General features: G+C 49.2%; 3 protein-coding genes across 3 annotated transcripts; 2 read left to right on the forward strand and 1 right to left on the reverse strand.

The window, feature by feature from the left end:
- The first annotated feature begins 196 nt into the window (after window positions 1-196).
- On the forward strand, window positions 197-3,423 carry QC763_501260 (uncharacterized protein). Its single transcript, XM_062912727.1, has 2 exons — window positions 197-1,794; window positions 1,849-3,423. Exons 1-2 carry the CDS (start codon window positions 1,741-1,743, stop codon window positions 3,355-3,357), a joined length of 1,563 nt encoding a protein of 520 aa, XP_062763932.1. The 5' UTR covers window positions 197-1,740; the 3' UTR covers window positions 3,358-3,423.
- A 1,667-nt stretch (window positions 3,424-5,090) lies between these two features.
- QC763_501250 (uncharacterized protein) lies at window positions 5,091-8,271 on the reverse strand. Its single transcript, XM_062912726.1, has 4 exons — window positions 7,247-8,271; window positions 7,178-7,192; window positions 5,623-7,141; window positions 5,091-5,560 (listed from the first exon to the last, which is right to left on the reverse strand). Exons 1-4 carry the CDS (start codon window positions 7,650-7,652, stop codon window positions 5,218-5,220), a joined length of 2,283 nt encoding a protein of 760 aa, XP_062763933.1. The 5' UTR covers window positions 7,653-8,271; the 3' UTR covers window positions 5,091-5,217.
- QC763_501240 (uncharacterized protein) lies at window positions 5,188-13,118 on the forward strand. The gene is made up of 5 exons (XM_062912725.1): window positions 5,188-9,468; window positions 9,533-9,771; window positions 9,830-10,022; window positions 10,078-12,356; window positions 12,414-13,118. The coding sequence occupies exons 1-5, from the start codon at window positions 9,135-9,137 to the stop codon at window positions 12,723-12,725; spliced, it is 3,357 nt and encodes a 1,118-aa protein (XP_062763934.1). The 5' UTR covers window positions 5,188-9,134; the 3' UTR covers window positions 12,726-13,118.
- Window positions 13,119-17,576: the final 4,458 nt, after the last annotated feature.

Genomic DNA, 17,576 nt, shown 5'->3' on the forward strand with positions numbered 1-17,576 from the left:
TGGTAAAAACAGGGTGTGCCCCGACCAGTTCTTGTTCCAGTGCCGGATCAGCGGCGGCCACCACCCGTGCAGGTGGAAGCCATGTGGCAGCCCTCTTGGCTGATCTTTGCTCTCCCCCCGGGTTCATCTTGGAGATCTGTCCCGCCCCCTCTCGCTCCCCCTCGATCACTTCTTCCCCGATTCATCACGGTACCTCAATCAACACTGCAGCCATCCTCTCGTCTCAATCTCAAACACTTTCCCCCGTGGCGCACGCCAAAAATGACACCCACATCACATCAGTCAAATTTACCCATCCAGGTACCTACCCTACTGTGTTGCAACGAGAATGGAAGGATGACACCCCCCCGGTGAGCCGGGCACCTCCCAAACAAACACCATCCATCCATTCCCACCATATGCTGTGATGTATATTGCTTACCTCTTCACGTCATCCAATCGCATCACTTCTTCTTCGTCCTCTCTCTTTCCCGTGCGCCCATCCTCTCCCACCAAACATACGCTGTAGGACCCACCGTAATTCCCGGGCGCCTAAGTACCACTGCGGCACAGCCCGTCCGTTGATCCCCGAACGCGGGCAGGTGCAAATCTCGGCGTCTTCGGGATCGCTTGTTGAGAGGAGGAGGGGCCCGGGGAGGATCTCTGCTGCCCGCACCGCACCGGTCACTGTTCACAAAATCCCACAACAAGACTGCGCCACCAAACGGTCCGAATTCCCTGAAGCGCGTGTTCCTCCCCCCTGACAAGAAAGCGGGAGTGGCGCCATAACTGCCGGAAGGATCTGCGTTGGCCAGGGGGGGAGAGGGAGGAAGAGCCTTATGGGGCAGGTTGTAGTAGACTGTGCCTCTTGAGACGTTGCGGTGGATGTTACCGGAGTGTTGGGTGGTGGACTGGGAATGAAAATCTCGAGCAGAATTGATCGCTGGCTGCAACCGAGCGAGACAGCGAGCTGGTTGGTGATGGGCTTCTGTGATGGAAGGGTGACACTGGGACATACGGCTCACCGGTGTTGTGTTCGGAGGGAGGGGAGTCGATATCACGTCGGCGGGTTCGTGTGTCTCATCTTTGCTTGGTTTGCGGTTGTTGGCACCGTCAGCCGTGAAACCCGGTGTGCGTGGCTTCTGAGGTTTGTCCGTGGCTTGTTCACCGGTGGTACACTGTAGCATCCAACGGTTCGCGAAGCCTAGCCGGAAACCAATCCCGGGGGGCGTAGCAGGGCCCCCAGGCCCCCATGTACCGTGACTTGTGCTGCCTGTACCTACCCAGGTTGCGGCGTTCATCTAGGCACAGCCAGATCGATCCCTAGAATCCTTTCAACCATGACGGGCCAAGGTCAGGTCATCGGGACGAACTTGGTTCCATAAATGGACGGCAGTGTCTCCATTCGTCCGTCAGTTGGTGATGGTTTGCTGAGGCGGCGCAGGAGGTGTTCGCTGCTGCGACGGCTTAGTTCGGTTCTGGGTGACACGGTGGTGACGCTTTGTTTGGAAACAAGGCACAGGTAGGCAGGCAATGAGCAAGCGGGCAGATTTTTGCGGTGCTGGGTTGCCATCGCTGGGTAGCGGTGGTTCTTGTATGCGTCGTCGGCTTTCCTCTTGAGCGGATGCTTGAAATCCCTATCATCATTAGACCAGACTGTCACCGCACGCAAGTCAGCACCGAATTTTGGGAAGATTGTTCGCTCAGCTTTGCCTCATTCTTTCTTTTCCACCTTTGATACCTACTCTGCTTCCAAGCATCATGTCCATTCTTGGACTCGTCACGCTTTCCCAAGCGGCCGTTGTTGCTGCCGTTGTGAGTCTCGCCTACTCCAACAACAAAGGATAAGTTGCTGACCACTCTTGACAGTGCTTCGTTGTCGGCCGAGCGCTGTACAACGCCTTCTTCCACCCGCTAGCCGTGTTCCCAGGACCACGGCTGTGGGCCTCGTCTCGCGTACCATATGCCGCCAACCTCGTTCGCGGCCGGCTGCATCACCGGATCAAGCAACTGCACGACCAGTACGGCCCGGTGGTGCGGATAGCCCCCGACGAGCTGTCATTCACCCTCGACGGGGCCTGGCATGACATCTACTGCGGCGGCTACGGCAACAAGGGCTTCCCCAAGCACGACGCCTACCGCAACGCCCAGACCTTTGTCTCACTCTTTGACGCCGACGATGAGAACCACACACGCCTTCGCAACCTCCTCGGCAAGGAGTTCTTCTCGCTAAACTCTGCCCGTCGCCAAGAGCGCATCGTGCAGGAGTACACCGCTCTGATGATCAACCAGCTGCGCAAGCAATACGTCGAGACCAAGCAGCCGGCAGACATGCGCGAGTGGTACAACTTCTTGACGTTTGACGTGGCGGCGAGGGTGACGCTCAGCGAGGATTTTGGCTGCCTGGAGAAGAGGACGTATCACCCTTGGATCGAGATGGTATTGACACACTTTAAACTGTCAGCGTTGTTGATGATCTCGCGGTTTTATCCTCCTTCGTCTTCCTTGCTTTTCACCCTAGCACCAGCCAGACTTATGGAGATGAGAGATACTTTTATCAGGCTTGTGCGGGAGAAGATTGAGCGTCGAATGAACCGCACTCTTCCGCCCGATGACAACGATGATTTCGTCACTGCTGCCCTGGGCAAGGGGGTTGAAAAGGGGCTGACGAAGGACGAGCTCGAGGCGAATTGCATCTTGCTTCTGTTGGCCGGGAGCGAAACCATGACGACGTCGCTGCTGGGGGCTACGCATTACCTGTGTGAAAACCCCGCCGTCTTGCGTCGGATAACGGCCGAGGTTAGGGCAACCGTCACATCCGAGGAGCAGCTTACCTTTGGGTTCATCACGGAGAACATGCCTTACCTCAATGCTGTGCTCAAGGAGACGCAGAGGCTGTGTCCACCGGTCGCGAACGGGCCTGCTCGTGTGGTCAACAGGCCTGGCACCATGATTGCTGGGTTCCCTGTTCCGGAAGGGACCGCTGTTGGTGTTACTCAGTTTGCGGCAAACCGCCAGACGTCGAACTTCACTCGCCCCAACGACTTTGTGCCCGAGAGATGGTTGTCAGTGGAGCAGGCGGGGCAGATTGGTGAAAAGATTGGCGACAGCGCTCTTGCGCAAGATGTCGAGCAGTTTGCGGGGGATGTGCGCAGCGTTGTTCGTCCGTTCGTGGTCGGCGGCCGCGACTGCATCGGACAAAACCTCTCATGGGTCGAGTTTCGCGTTGTGTTGGCTCGGATTCTGTGGAATTTTGACATGGAGGTGGTCAGGGAGGAGAAGTTTCCATCGTTCAACCAGTGGACAGATCAGAAGGCGTTTGAGCTTTGGCAGAAAGAACCCTATCATGTCAGCTTGACAGAGAGGACAAGTTTGTAATATTTTCTCGTTTCTTCGGTTTAGGTTAAAGGAATAAAATAGCCTACAGAATTCTGTAGTCGGGGACAACAACTTCTGCCGTACATTTTGCATTCAACATGGATGATTAACGGGTGAGAGCCTCTTTTTCTCAGCAGTAGGGGAATCATATGATTCAGGTTTTTCAACCCTGGGGCAGCACGAGCGCGTTGCAACGGCGCCAATCCATCCGCACCTGACGTTTCAATGTCGGCCCCCTTTTCGAGGAGAAGTTCGACTACCGACTGATGACCATCCGCAACGGCACTGAAAAATGCCGCGCGGCCACTTGCGTCCTTCCTTTCCAGGTCAATCGTTTGGACATGACTGCTTAGCAATTCAGAGTGGCTCTTGTTAACCAACCTCTCGCCTCTTTTGAGCAGCACCTCAACTACGGTTTGATGTGCCCTTCGATTCAATATTGACACCATGCTCAGTCAACAACTGTGTCGCATCCCAATGCTCACTTCCGGTAGTCCACGATAAACAGGTTCTGCCATCGTTGTCTTTGGATTCGACATCAGCCTTCTCGCTTGCCAGAAGTTGTTTGAGAATGGCTACATCGCCAGCCTTCGCAGCCTTCGATGATAAAGTTTGTTCATCTTCATCCTGCGGCTCAACACCGATCGCGACTCGAGCCAGTAGTATTTCCATCACCTGCTCATGGCCCAGTTCTACGGCGCGGAAAACCATATTAGGTAGTTTGTCGCCTCGTGCCAGACGCCCTTTGCGGATACACATCCTTCGAAGCGGAAACATTGACCGTCGGTGTCTGCTCATGATGACGGGCTCGAAATCGCTGCTCAAAACCCGCTTGAACTGTGTCATACCGTACCGAACAGGCGATCTTGAAGATAGATAGCGATGGGTCTCTCCTCGACCTCTTGTAGTCGGATGAAAGCATTTTCCTTCTCTCCATACATTAGCGGCATGTTGATATCGAATATTCCCAATAAACTGTAGACACGATCCTCGACTCTTGTTGTTTCCCTTCCAGCTGCCCATGACATCATCTTCTGAGCGACACTGAAGTCATCAATATCACTCTCCCGTCAAAAAGCTCCGATGGTATCCGGGTGCAGTTTGCCACGGCTCGTTGTAGGCTCAGCTTTCCACCTAGATTTGTCCAGTTTTCATCGAAAAAGTTCACTTTGCGTGGTGCAATGAGCTCCTGGAGGGTCCACGCCCTAGATTGGAAAACCACCTGCTATCAGAGAACTGGGCTTGCGACGGTACATCGGCCAGTTAAGCGAGACAGACTTCGGCTTCTTGATACCAGCGGTACATGGAGTTGATAGCTTCTGAGAGCTCGGCGCTGCTCGTCTTATCGATGCAGCAGGTGTCGACCCAAGCATATTGGTATCGCTCTCTGACGAGGGCGCAAAAGGCCTCGATCTTCCGGTATCTTTATTTCTCTATGGCGCAGCCCACTTCCATATCCCGAAACGTTACCTCCTCGTAGCCCCAGGTGTGTAACAAGATGGTAATGGTATAGGGAGGCACACTATTGTCTGTAAACTCCGCAAGTTTTAGGGTGGTTGTGTGCAGCAGGCGCATCCTGACGAATACCGGACGGGCGGACCAAGGCGGTACGTTCTACGGTAGTCGGTGGTCGGGGTTCAGTCGTCCGATCAGATGAGGGATTAGGAAGGTATGAAGGGTGAGGGGATCACGGGGGATTTCAGCCCAAATGGCTGCAGCGCTATCAGCATGAGTGGCACAGGACAAGGCGATTCTTCATTGGCCGCCTCACATGTCCCATGATGAAAGGTGAAGAAGATGGTATGCTTTTTGCTTGTTTCTGAGCATATCCTCAAGTGTTACACTAGGCACGTATCCTCATCAGTGGGCATTGCCATTCTTCTCGTTGCCATTGCAATTCCCATGCATCTTCTCCCAAGCGCTCCTCTTCATCCAAATCTCCCCAATCGGACAACCATCCTTCTCAACACAGACCCAATCGCCAATACCATGCTCTTCTCCAGCACGCCTCACCCCTCTCCCACCACCACCAATGATCAAATTTCCTGGCCGATATTTCTCGTGTGCCTTCATGCGGCGGATCACACTGCCATGGATACGGGCATCCTCAGGAATGTCACGAACTTCCCCGCAGGGGAGGGGCCAGCGAATGGGCTTCCAAGAGCCATCTTCTTGAAGGTCCATACGGCGGAAGGGGAGATACCTGGGAGGGCAACTGTTAGCCGGCCGGCATACACGGTAAGGCAGAAAATAGTGGCTACGTACTCCATAATCTTCCAAGCTAACACTGAAGTCTTGCTCAGCCCGCAGTCAAACTCGAGGGAGTCGTGAATTCGAGCCGTGTGCGCTTTGTGCATCATTTCTCGGAACGACGAAGGCTTCTGCTGCCCGCTGCAGTCACCCTCCTTCTCGCCCGACTTTTTGGCACCACTGCCCCCGCCGTTGGCCTGAGAAAATGAGTCCTTGAAGCTGGATTGCTGGAACAACTTGGGTGTGCTCATACTCGAACTGCGGATCATGATGTTTGGAATCGGTGGGTTGGGCTCGCCCGAGGTCTCGTGAGGGGCAATCTCGTCATTGAGAGGCTGTTCCTGTCCTGCCGACGGCGGCCTATACCCATGATCCTCGGTGTCGGACTCGTCGTGGCCATGGAGAGCCTCGACGCAACCCATCTCGCGGACCTTCTCCTCGTCAAACATCAGGCCTGCCTTGATCGCTTCGTGGACCATCCAGACCAAGGGAACGTGGCTGGCGACCTTGGAGTCCTCAAAAGTTTCCTCCCACCCACCACCAATATCCGCATGGCCTCCTGAGAACCACACTTCGTCGATGTCCTGATGGCTTTCCTCCTCGTCGCTTTCCTCACTCTCGGCAAATGATTCAGCGTCCTCCAGATGAGGATGGGGCTCGATTGATACCTCGGATTTGACGTCGTTCTCCGTCGGGCGCGCCGAAGCCTCGGTCTTGTTGGTGTGCCGTGATCGTGTCGAGTGGGAGCGCCTGCGATATGGCTCTGGATCCGTGGGCACGCCCAACGTGGGCCGTCGCCCTCTGTCGTCCTGGCCCTGTTTACCTTGGTGGGCGGGAGCGGCAGCGGATTTTCGTCTGTATTTCTCGTGGAGATTGTGGAGACCATCGGACACTGGGTGATGGTGGTGCTGCTTCTTGCCGCTCTTGCTCTGGTACACCAAGTCCTGCCGGAACTTGGCGCGGCGCTCATCAATACTCACGGCGTGACGGACAACCTTTGCCGAGGTGCGCGCCGTGTAAGGAAACTTGCTCCTCTGCATCCAGGCAGCCTCAAACTGAGGTACACTGTTGACTGTGTCGAAGAGGCCGAGAAAGCGGATGCGGCGGACAGGGCGGGAGAAGGTCTCACGAAATCCCTTCATGAAGGTGTACATCTCCCTCTTCTTCTGGTTCCCTTCTGGAGTGTTGTCTCCCTGCCTGCTCTGCCAGTTGGAGAAGGCTTTCCACGCAAACACCACCATCTCCTCGTTACCGTGCGACAGCAGCCCGACATAATCCAACATCTCGGCCAAGAATCGCGCAATGTACGCCCCACGCGAGAAGCCAAAGATGTAGATCTCATCTCCAGGGTTATAAAACCTCATCAGGAACCGATAGCCTCCCACAACATGATGATCGAACGAGGACCCAATGGCACTGTCTTTGGCTTTCATGTACCAAGACTTGATACGCGCCACCGTTCCCGTGCGAGTCAAGCTGCTCGAGACAACATAGGTGCCAATTCCGGCTTCAGGATACAGTTTAGTACGACGCCCTACAACACAATGTAATACAATTCTTTATCACTCACGTTGATAATAATGAACTAATCGTATTGTCAGCACTCCAGCCAGATAATAGACGGTATCGAAATACTTACATTGATCCCTCGCTGTCCTGTCCAGCATTCGAAATATCTTCAAAATGTTGCTGTCGCTGTCGTCGCCATGGAACTTATTGCCTGTGCCATCGAAGCACAACACAATCTTGCTCGGCTTCCGGTGGCGAGACTGATGGTCTCTGTCTGGACCCATTGGAGTGACAGGACGAGATGGCAGATGTGTTGAGAAAAAGTCTTCGTGTGCGTCAATGTGGGACTCCCGATCTGGACTGGAGACTCTGACACGGTTACCCGGCCTCTCGGGCATGAGGTGCGACTTATCCATTTCTCTACAGTGGGCTGACCTCACAAAATTCCGACGCTGGGGGGGGTGACACAGAAAGTGAATCAAGACGGCGCAAGAACCCGTGATCGCATCACCAATGTTCTGGGACAACACCAGCATTCCCCTTTTATCAATGCCACTTTCTCGAGGACCAATCCACGACGCCAGCCTACCACCCCCTTCTGCAGGATTCCGTCATTTGAACGAGAGCCCCCGCTCTTGACACATTCACCTCCCTTCATGACTCTTTGAACCTCCCAATCTTTTCCCCCGACGCACTGATGCCGATCGCTGAGAGGTGAGACACTCTGCGAGGAGAGACCAGTCGTCCTATCAAAAAGGAGGCACTGATGTCCACGATGCTGGTTGTCGGCTCATTTGCCATTGGTCGATGTGGCAGAAGGATGGCAGGTCGGGCATTAGTTCGTGGGTAGCGGTTCTTGATGGCCTATCACAACGAGATGGGTAGTTAGAGTGCAGCAATGACCCCGGCCTTCAGCTGCTATGCGGTCTGCGCAAGGGGGCCGGATGGGGAAGTCAGGACGCCGAACCACGGCGGCAATTGCGGTCTTCAAGCCGAAGCAGACGGCTATCATTGGTTGGGTTTCAGCCTCTCCATGCACCAGATCGATACTAAAAGCTTTTTCAATCCCGGCCCGCACCTTGGGTGCTCGGATCGTTCCCGGGAGGAGGAACGGTACGGCGATCTTAGCGGATCATGGTGTCTTGGGCTCGACGCTAAACCGTCTTGGACAGCGATAATCACCTTGTAGTGGGCTTGGGTAGCGTCCTGATCGACCACAGTGACCCGCCGTCCCACAAGGTCACCCTCGTCGGTAATTGGCAGATGCACAACCCTGCAGCCATTTCGACGACCTCACTTGACAGACCTGCATGCTCCAGTGGCATGGCCTGCCTTCCCCTATCCACCACTCATCGGCCATCAATGTCCACCAACTATTAGTAATGGTATTCCACGGTCCATCGGCAGAGGTCAAAGTTCCCCAGCCATTTGCTGTCACCGCCTGGGCCCAAGAGCTACCGTTCCCCTGGGCGACACGTCGATCCGCACAACAATCACCATGTAGGTAGTGTAGTACTTTGATAAGCGGTGCTTCGTTAAGGGTCTCTTGTGCTGCAAGGTTGATGTCCGCGTCTGGGTTGAACCCCTTCAAGCCACTCTGAATTCGGCGAGCACCCGAGTGCTGTGCACCTGAATAGGTTGGCCAGATAGCTCCCCTGTTGTTCAAGTCAAGCCACCAAGCAAGCCAGGCGGGGTTTGTCTCACCTGAAGATTTTCCCTTTTCCAACCATTCGATCTCCAAGACAAAAAAGTGCGCGAGAGGCGGCATGGGGGGGCGGGTCGATCCCAGCTAGGGTGACATCACACAACACAGTCTCACGAGCTCAGGGAGACCGGACCTCTCCTCGAGCTCTCGACATCCCTTCTTAACCGGCCTGTCTGCAGCACTCTGTGCTTCCATTGCTTCATCTCACATCTCCTCATGACGTTTGGGAAAGCTACCATTGTTATCAATCCCATCTAGTACTTTTGTTCTTTCATTTTTATACTCATTATACCCCTTCTTACAAGCTTTCATCATGTCAGATTACAACGGCAACGGGCACAAGGCCTCGAACGGCACGGGAGTTACTGCTCTCAATGGCTCAAGCTCGAGCCACGGGAGCTCGTCTGCCCACCAATCACGCGAGGGAATGGAACTTGTCGCCAGTCAAGCAAAGCCAAGGCCTACTCCTCTTGACTTGAAGCCCACGGGTGCAAACAGAGCTGGCGTTGCCAATGCCTTTGAGCGGTATGGCCAAGTGATGCAGTCATCAGTTGCTCCGTTGCCAAATCAGCATGGCGCCGACACATTCAGCCGATCGAAGAAATGGGGCAAACTCAGAGACGATGTCAAGCAACTGCGGCTTGCTGGTAAGTGTCATGTGATGATGTGGTGACTGGTCCGGTCGGAACACCGTTGCTGACCTCGAGACAGACTACAAGACCCTTCTTGGTGTGGTCAAGGCCAAGATCAAGGGCGAGAAGATCAAGGATGACAAGACTATGGCCATGGAAAAGGTCATCCAGCTTGTGTCCAACTTGCCTAGCAACTCCAAGACACGCACAGAGCTCACCAACTCGTTTTTGAGCGAGCTGTGGTACACCCTTGAGCATCCCCCTTCGATGTATGTGGGTGAGAAGTTCCAGTATCGCCAGGCTGATGGGTCATATAATGTGAGTTTGGGTTTGTCATATCACTCAATTACTCATCCTCATACTGACGCCTTTCCAGAATGTTATGTTTCCCCAGCTTGGTGCCGCTGGCACTTCGTACTCCAGATCGGTGGCTGCCAATGTCGTTCGGCAGGGCGCTCTTCCAGACCCCAATCTCATCTTCGAGTCGGTCATGAAGCGGACGGAGTACACAGAACATCCGAACAACGTCTCTAGCATTCTGTGGTACTGGGCCAGTATCATCATTCACGGTAGGTGTTCCTGTCAGCTGCCGGTTGTCGACATCATCACTAACGCACTGTGCAGATCTGTTCTGGACAGACTACAGGGACATGAGCAAGTCCAAGACCTCTTCGTACCTGGACCTGTCTCCTCTGTACGGCAGCAACCAGGACATGCAGGACACCATCCGCACCTTCAAGGACGGCAAGATCAAGCCTGACTGCTTTGCTGACAAGCGCCTCCTGGGCATGCCACCCGGTGTCGGTGTGTTTTTGATCATGTTCAATCGCGTCCACAACCATGTGGCTGAGAACTTGGCCCGCATCAACGAGGATGGCAGGTTTTCTCCCCCCAGCCCCAACCTTGAGGGCGAGAAGAAGGAGGCTGCGTGGAAGAAGTACGACAATGACCTGTTCCAGCATGCTCGGTTGATCACCTCTGGTCTGTACATCAACATCACACTGCTGGATTACGTCCGAAACATTGTCAACCTCAACCGTGTTGATACCACCTGGACTCTTGACCCCCGTGTCGAGACTGGCATAAACGTTGACACCAAGGAGGGTGCCGAGCGTGGTACCGGCAACGTGTGCTCGGCCGAGTTCAACCTCTGCTACCGCTGGCACTCGTGCATCTCGGCCAAGGATGACAAGTGGATTCAGGATTTCTACTATGATCTCTTCAAGAAGCCGGGCAAGGACCTCTCTATTCATGAGCTCATCATGGGCTTCGGCAAATTCGAGGGCATGATCCCAGATGACCCTGCGGAGCGTCCCTTCAACAAGTTCCAGAGAGGGCCGGATGGCAAGTTCAACGACGATGACCTTGTCAACTGCATCTCAGACGCCATTGAGGACCCCGCTGGATCTTTTGGCGCCCGCAACGTGCCCGAGTCTATGCGGGCGGTTGAGATTCTCGGTATCATTCAAGGCCGCAGATGGAATGTTGCTGGCTTGAACGAATTCCGCAAGCACTTCGGCCTGAAGCCCTACGAGAAGTTTGAGGACATCAACTCCGACCCGGGTGTTGCTGAGTCTCTTCGTCGCCTGTATGATCACCCCGACTTTGTGGAGCTGTACCCTGGTCTCGTGGCGGAGGAGAGGAAGGAGCCCATGGTTCCTGGTGTCGGCATTGCGCCTACCTACACGATCTCCCGTGTCGTCTTGTCGGATGCTGTGTGTCTGGTGAGAGGTGACCGCCACTACACCATCGACTACACGCCACGAAACCTCACCAACTGGGGTTTCAACGAAGTCCAGTATGACTTGAACATCAACCACGGTTGCGTCTTTTACAAGCTCTTCCTCCGGGCTTTCCCCAACCACTTCAAGTACAACTCGGTCTACGCGCACTACCCCATGGTGACTCCGTCGGAGAACAGCAAGATTCTCAAGGACCTCAAGCGCGCTCATCTCTTTGACTTCTCCCGGCCAGGCAGGATCGCCACACCCACCGAGGTCACCTCGTACGATGGTGCCCAGCGCATCTTTGCTGCTGAGGACAAGTTCAAGAGCACCTGGAATGCTGGTGTCGCTGGCATCCGCGCCAAGGCGAGCCCTGAGCTTTCTGGCGATGCTGTTGTCCACGACAGACACCGCACCACTGCATCTCGGTCGCTGTTCACCCCTGAGCTGGGCACCCAGATCAAGGCCTTCTACGAGAGTTTGACCGACAAACTGCTCACCACCAAGAGCTACACTTTGGTACCCGGCAGCAAGTTTGCCGACCTCGTCCGCGACATTGCCAATATCGTGCCAACCCACTTTGCCGCCAGTGTCTTCGGCCTTCCGTTGACAACCAAGGAAAACAGCAAGGGCATCTACACCGAGCACGAGCTTTATGCCGTCCTCCAGATCATCGCCGCTGCCCTCTTCGTCGACTCGGAGCCTGTTAAGCTCTTCCCCGTGGTGGAAGCAGCCAAGACGGTCGCTGGTCAGCTCGGCACCCTCGTCGAAAAGACGGTCAAGAGCCCCAAGGCAGCCAAGAACAGCGTCCTCAACACCTTCGGCGTCAACTTTATCAAGGAGCTTAAGAAGGCCGGTTTGGCCACGCACGACATCACTTGGAACCATGTCCTCCCCACCGCTGCGGCCCTCGCCTCGAGCCAAGGGGAGCTGTTCACCCAGGCAGTGGATTACTACCTCTCCCCCGAGGGTGCCGCGCACGTAGCGGACATTACCGCCATTGCCTCCCAGCCCTCATCTTCCCAGAACGACGCTCTTCTCTTGGGTTACGTCCTGGAAGGCATCCGCCTGTCAGGTTCAGCTCGGTCTCACTTTGAAGCCACAACCGCCGGCACTGTCACGGCGTCCAATGGCACGGAGCTTCACATCCAGCCCGGCAGCAAGGTTACCATCAACTCTGTATGCCCCTCTTTTACCCTTTTTGTCCCCTCCAGTACTAACCTCTCTTGTTTCTAGTCAACCGCCTCCCGCGACGCAGCTTACTTCCCCGAGCCAGAAACCGTCAACCCCCGCCGTCCACTGGACAAGTACATCCACTTTGACGCCGGTCCCCATGCCTTCCTGGGCAAGGAGATCAGCCAGATTGCCCTCACAGAGATGTTCCGTGCTCTGTTCAAGAGGAAGAATGTCCGGCGCGCGCCTGGTCCGCAGGGAGAGCTAAAGAAGGTGCCGAGGGCGGATGGGAACGGGGTGGATTACCTCAGGGAGGACTGGGGTGCTTTGACGCCCTTCCCTGTTACCATGAAGGTGATGTGGGATGATGTTTAGAGAATGGAAATGCGTTTTAGTGATGGGGAGGAAGACGTAATAGGTTATGCACCCAGACTGTCATTTCCAGGGAAATCTAACGCAGATTTCGGATGTCATACTGCCAAAAGCTGAGGAGATTTCCTCTCCTTATCTTCTACACTCACACGTCTCAGTCTTCCAATGAACCTGAAGCATATAAGGGCCGACAGAACATAAAAATCGAAAATAAAATAGGCGGTAAGAAATATAGGTATATCGGTATATCGAGCTCGTATTTTCAAGCTCCCAGGCGGAATAATCATACAGCATAGCTCTTTACATATCTGGACACTTACTACACCGACCTTTGAAGCCGAAATCATGATTACCTATATGCCATCGCAAGGAATGCGTTTTGCTGAGGATTCAGCTAAACAACTGAATCGCACTTGGATGTCTGTGCGTGTTTGTACTGGACTTAGCTCATCACTGCGGCACAGCCCAGGTCAGCACCTCAGGTATATAGTTATTTGCTCCCTCTGGCCCAGCCACAAATCTCGGGTCTTGGGATCTTTGATATCGGGGCGATATGCTATAATCCTGTAAGATCTGGACGGCTTTTGGGATACCGGCGGTAAGGGGCTGAGAAGCTAAGGTGTAAGAGAACGAAACGATGGAGCATACCCACAGAGGCAGTGTTTCGTTCTATCTGGGAAGGAAATTGTTCATCGGATGACGAAGACTGGACTCCGAATGTCGAGGCCGTTTGGGCAACGATTCGGTTCGCAATGACCACGGGCCGACTAATATACCTGACCAGCCAACTACCACTCTCCACCGACCCTACCCTTATCACCCTGTGCCACGAATAGCAGGTACGGCTTCAGCCGCCGAAAATAGGACGTTGAACACTTAAAGAACCAACTTCAAGCCAGCCTACTAATAATCTTACTAATCTACGAGAATCCGAAGAGAAATAATAAAACAGAGTGTATAAGCTAGAATGAACTTTGCATGGGCTTTAAGGAGATTAGGGTATATTTTGAGAAATGTATGCTTCAATCGGTAATAGTTGGCCTTTCGGCTTAGCCGCCGGGCGTTAGTAAATTATTATTATTATTATCATTCGAGATGCTGACTAAGGCAGTTCGGCCCTTAGGTAATGTTTCTCACAGCGCAATGACAAGTGAAGGTACTAATTAGCCCCTACTCAAATACGTGCTATTTAATCGCAAGCTTGGCATATCTCCTTTTATCCTAGTTTAGCATCCCCCTTCGCTCACCTATCCAGCATACACTTCCTACTCGCTCGCACTCGATTCTCATCCTATTATCAGCTCGACATAACCTAAATAACATTATTCGGCCCACCTTTTCGTGGAGCTAATTATGAATTTGGCACCGATGTCACGGTTCTGGAAGACAGTGGGGCTACGAGGACTAATCAAGACTGGACCGCGCCATCGGGCGGGGCTCACGGTCCAGGAGATCAGACGGACCAATAAGATGGGGACCGGGGACCGCGGCGGGGCTCACGGTCCACGGTCCAGTATCGGCCAATACGGAGCGGACCGAGGACCGTATATAAGACGACGGTCCACGGTCCACAGGTCTATATATACGGAGGAACTGGCTGGCGTAGATAAATAGTTCCGTAGTATACAATTTAAGTTATATTCACGGCATTTAATATTTACATCGAAACATCTTATTATACATTGTTTAGCTATACCGAACTAGGATTATTTAGAAGTACCTTTAACCGATATCCCTTTTAAAGGTTCTGGATAGGGGTTCGTTATACGTTATATATTTATTTTAACTTTATTACGGATAAGTTAAAGGCGTCTTTTTACTACTATAGCCGGACTTAAAAATATTTAGATGGGAGGCGTCCCGCCTAGCTTAAGCGCCGAGGGACCTTCCGCTAGACTTATACCCTTTACCGCAGAGTAGGTTATTAAGCGTCTTAAAGAGCTCGAGGACGAAGTTTAATAGACCCGGGAGTAGATTTTCGCTATCTCGGCTACGTTTAAGTCGACTATTAAACTTCCGGTATTAAAGTATTATAAAGGAAAAAAGGTAAAACTTAAAAAGTTTTTAATTTAATTTAAAACTTATTTTTATTAATATTTAAACTAATTTATTAATAAAAAGTCGAAAATAATTTTCGCGGCTATTAAATTTAAGGATAAGGCTCTTATATAGTTCGAACCTATCCTCGACGACTATTACGAATAAGAGCCAGAGGATTAAGAAAAAATTATTATAAAATATTTCGAAAGTTATTATACTTTTAAAGCTAAACTTAAGGAGGTATTTAGGAAGTACGATAAAGTAAAACGCGCGTAAGGTAAATTCTTAAGTTTACGCTAAATATGTTCGGTAGCCGATTACGCGGCTTAATTTAAAATCGATAGCCTACGTAGCGCTATTAACGATAAAGGGTTAATATAGTTTTTTTATTATAGCTTTAAAGATAAAGTAAAAGATAAATTATATAAAAAGATAAGGCCCGATATTATCGATAAGTATATTACTATAGTTATATAAATCGACGATCGGTAATTCGAATATTATATAGAAAAGAAAAGAGGTAACGGTAAAAATAATTACGGTAATAGCTATAAAAAATATTTTAACGGTAACCGCTTTAATAATAAACGTAAGTAAAAATACTTTAGTACTAGTTACTCCGGCACTATATATTTAGGACCGATAAACGTCGATACTATATAGTAGTAAAGGCCGTAAGGCCGAGGTTAAAGTAAAAATAACCTTAAGTATTTTAACTATAGTAAAGTAAGATACTTTAAAAAAGATTATAAAGTACTTAAATAGCTCGGATAAAAAAAAAAGATTATATTAACTATTATATTGAAAGGACCGAAGGTTATAAAAGTAATAATTATTGGGTATTAATAAAGCGGAGTAGTAAATTCCGAAAAAAACTTTAATTAGTATACTAGATAGGAAGATATAAAGTTTTAAAAAGTAAAAGAAATATTAGAAAAGCTAAAAGCGAAGTATAAAGAAAGAAATTTCTAAATATAGACTTTACGGAATTAAATAATATAGATTATTACGGAAATTATTACGGAAGTTACTAAAGATAAAAGTCTTGCGTAAAAACTTATTAAATAAACGATATTAAAGAAATAATATAGTAAATACGGAATTACTATTTTATAAAATATATTATAGCCTATAAAGCTTTTATATAAAAACTAGGAAAAGTATTAGAAAAGTAAGAAAGTTACTAATATCGGAATCGCAAAATTATTAAAAGATATATTAATACCTATATAATATATATTCTATAAAGGAAATATAATATAGTTTTATTTTAAGTATCCGGAATATCGGAAAATACTTTAGTTTTAATATATTATATATAAATATATAAAATACTATTAAAGTAAATCGCTATACGGTTACTAGCCGGTACGTAAAGTAAGTAAGGAAAGTAAGTTATAACTAATTAAAAGGACTATAGCCCGGTAAAAAAAAGTTTAATAGGAGGACCTAAATAATTACGTTTTATAAAAGGTTTAAAACTTAATTAAATTAAAGGATAGCCTTTAAATAATATAAATCGTATTAAAATATACGAGGTACTATATTAAATACGTAAACGGTTAAAATATAAACGATAGTATATATTTATAAAAGGAAGTAATATTAAAATAGTACTAAAGCCTAAACTACGCTATATATTTACGAAAAAAAGTTAAACGATATTATTAAGTTAAAATACCTAAGATTAAATAAAAGAACCGCTATCGAACGTAAATATAAAAAAATACTAAAGACGGAAGATAAGAGGAAGCTAAGCGGATATAATTAAAAGACTTTATATTATTAATTAACCTAGAGTAAGAAAACGCTTTTAAACGATATAACCGTTTAGGAAATAATTCGCGGCCTTTCGCGGAAACCGTTAACCTCTAACGGACCATAAATAATATTTTCGAAAGTATTAACGTAAGGTAAAAATATAGGATAATAACCCGGCGCTTATTAACGAAGTTACTACTATATAAAGAAAAAATAAAAAAAATAAATACCTTTAAATTACTATACGATAAAAAGATCTTTAAGTAATAATATTAATAAACGGTAATATAGAAACGAATTTAATTTCGCTATAGTTCGTACACTAAGCCTATATACTATAAAAGAAAAAGAAAGAATAAATCGTTATATAAAAACTATTTTTTATATAAAAAGTTTATAAAGAAATATTACCCCTAAATATTATAATCGAAGAAAAAATAATATTAATTATATTCGATATTATAAATATAGGACCCTCGAAAAATATAATTCTAAAATAACTATAATATAAAAACTATAATCTAGATATCGATTAAAGGGATAGTAGCTACTTACGACTAAAAGAGCCTTAAAAGTATCTAACTAACGATAGAAGATTAAAAGTATATACGGAGTAAAGTATAGGATAAGTACCCTCTACGGTACTACCGTAAAAAGTATAGGAAGTAATAATATATTTTATCGATATAAATAGTAAAATTAAAAAAGTAAGGTTAATAACGTTAATAAAAATATCGAAGGTTAATAAATATATCTATTATATATCACAGTTAAACTAATAGCGGGCTACGCTATATGTGGGACGCGGGGCGCCCAACTAATCATTAAGGAAGTTAGGGGACGGCCAATCAGGTATGGACAGAAGTGCTACGGTGCTAAGGCTTACGAGCAGTCTGCAGGATGCAAAGTGCTAGGGGTAATTAGAGGTATAGCACGACGAGCATATTGTAGGATATAATGTGCTAAAAATGATCGAGGCCGTAGTAGGGCGAGTACTTTAGAGTTCCAAGGTCTATATATACGGAGGAATTAGCTAGCGTAAATAAATAGTTC

The sequence above is a fragment of the Podospora pseudopauciseta genome, assembly GCF_035222475.1.
Source record: "Podospora pseudopauciseta strain CBS 411.78 chromosome 5 map unlocalized CBS411.78m_5.2, whole genome shotgun sequence".
NCBI classification, from domain to species: domain Eukaryota; kingdom Fungi; phylum Ascomycota; class Sordariomycetes; order Sordariales; family Podosporaceae; genus Podospora; species Podospora pseudopauciseta.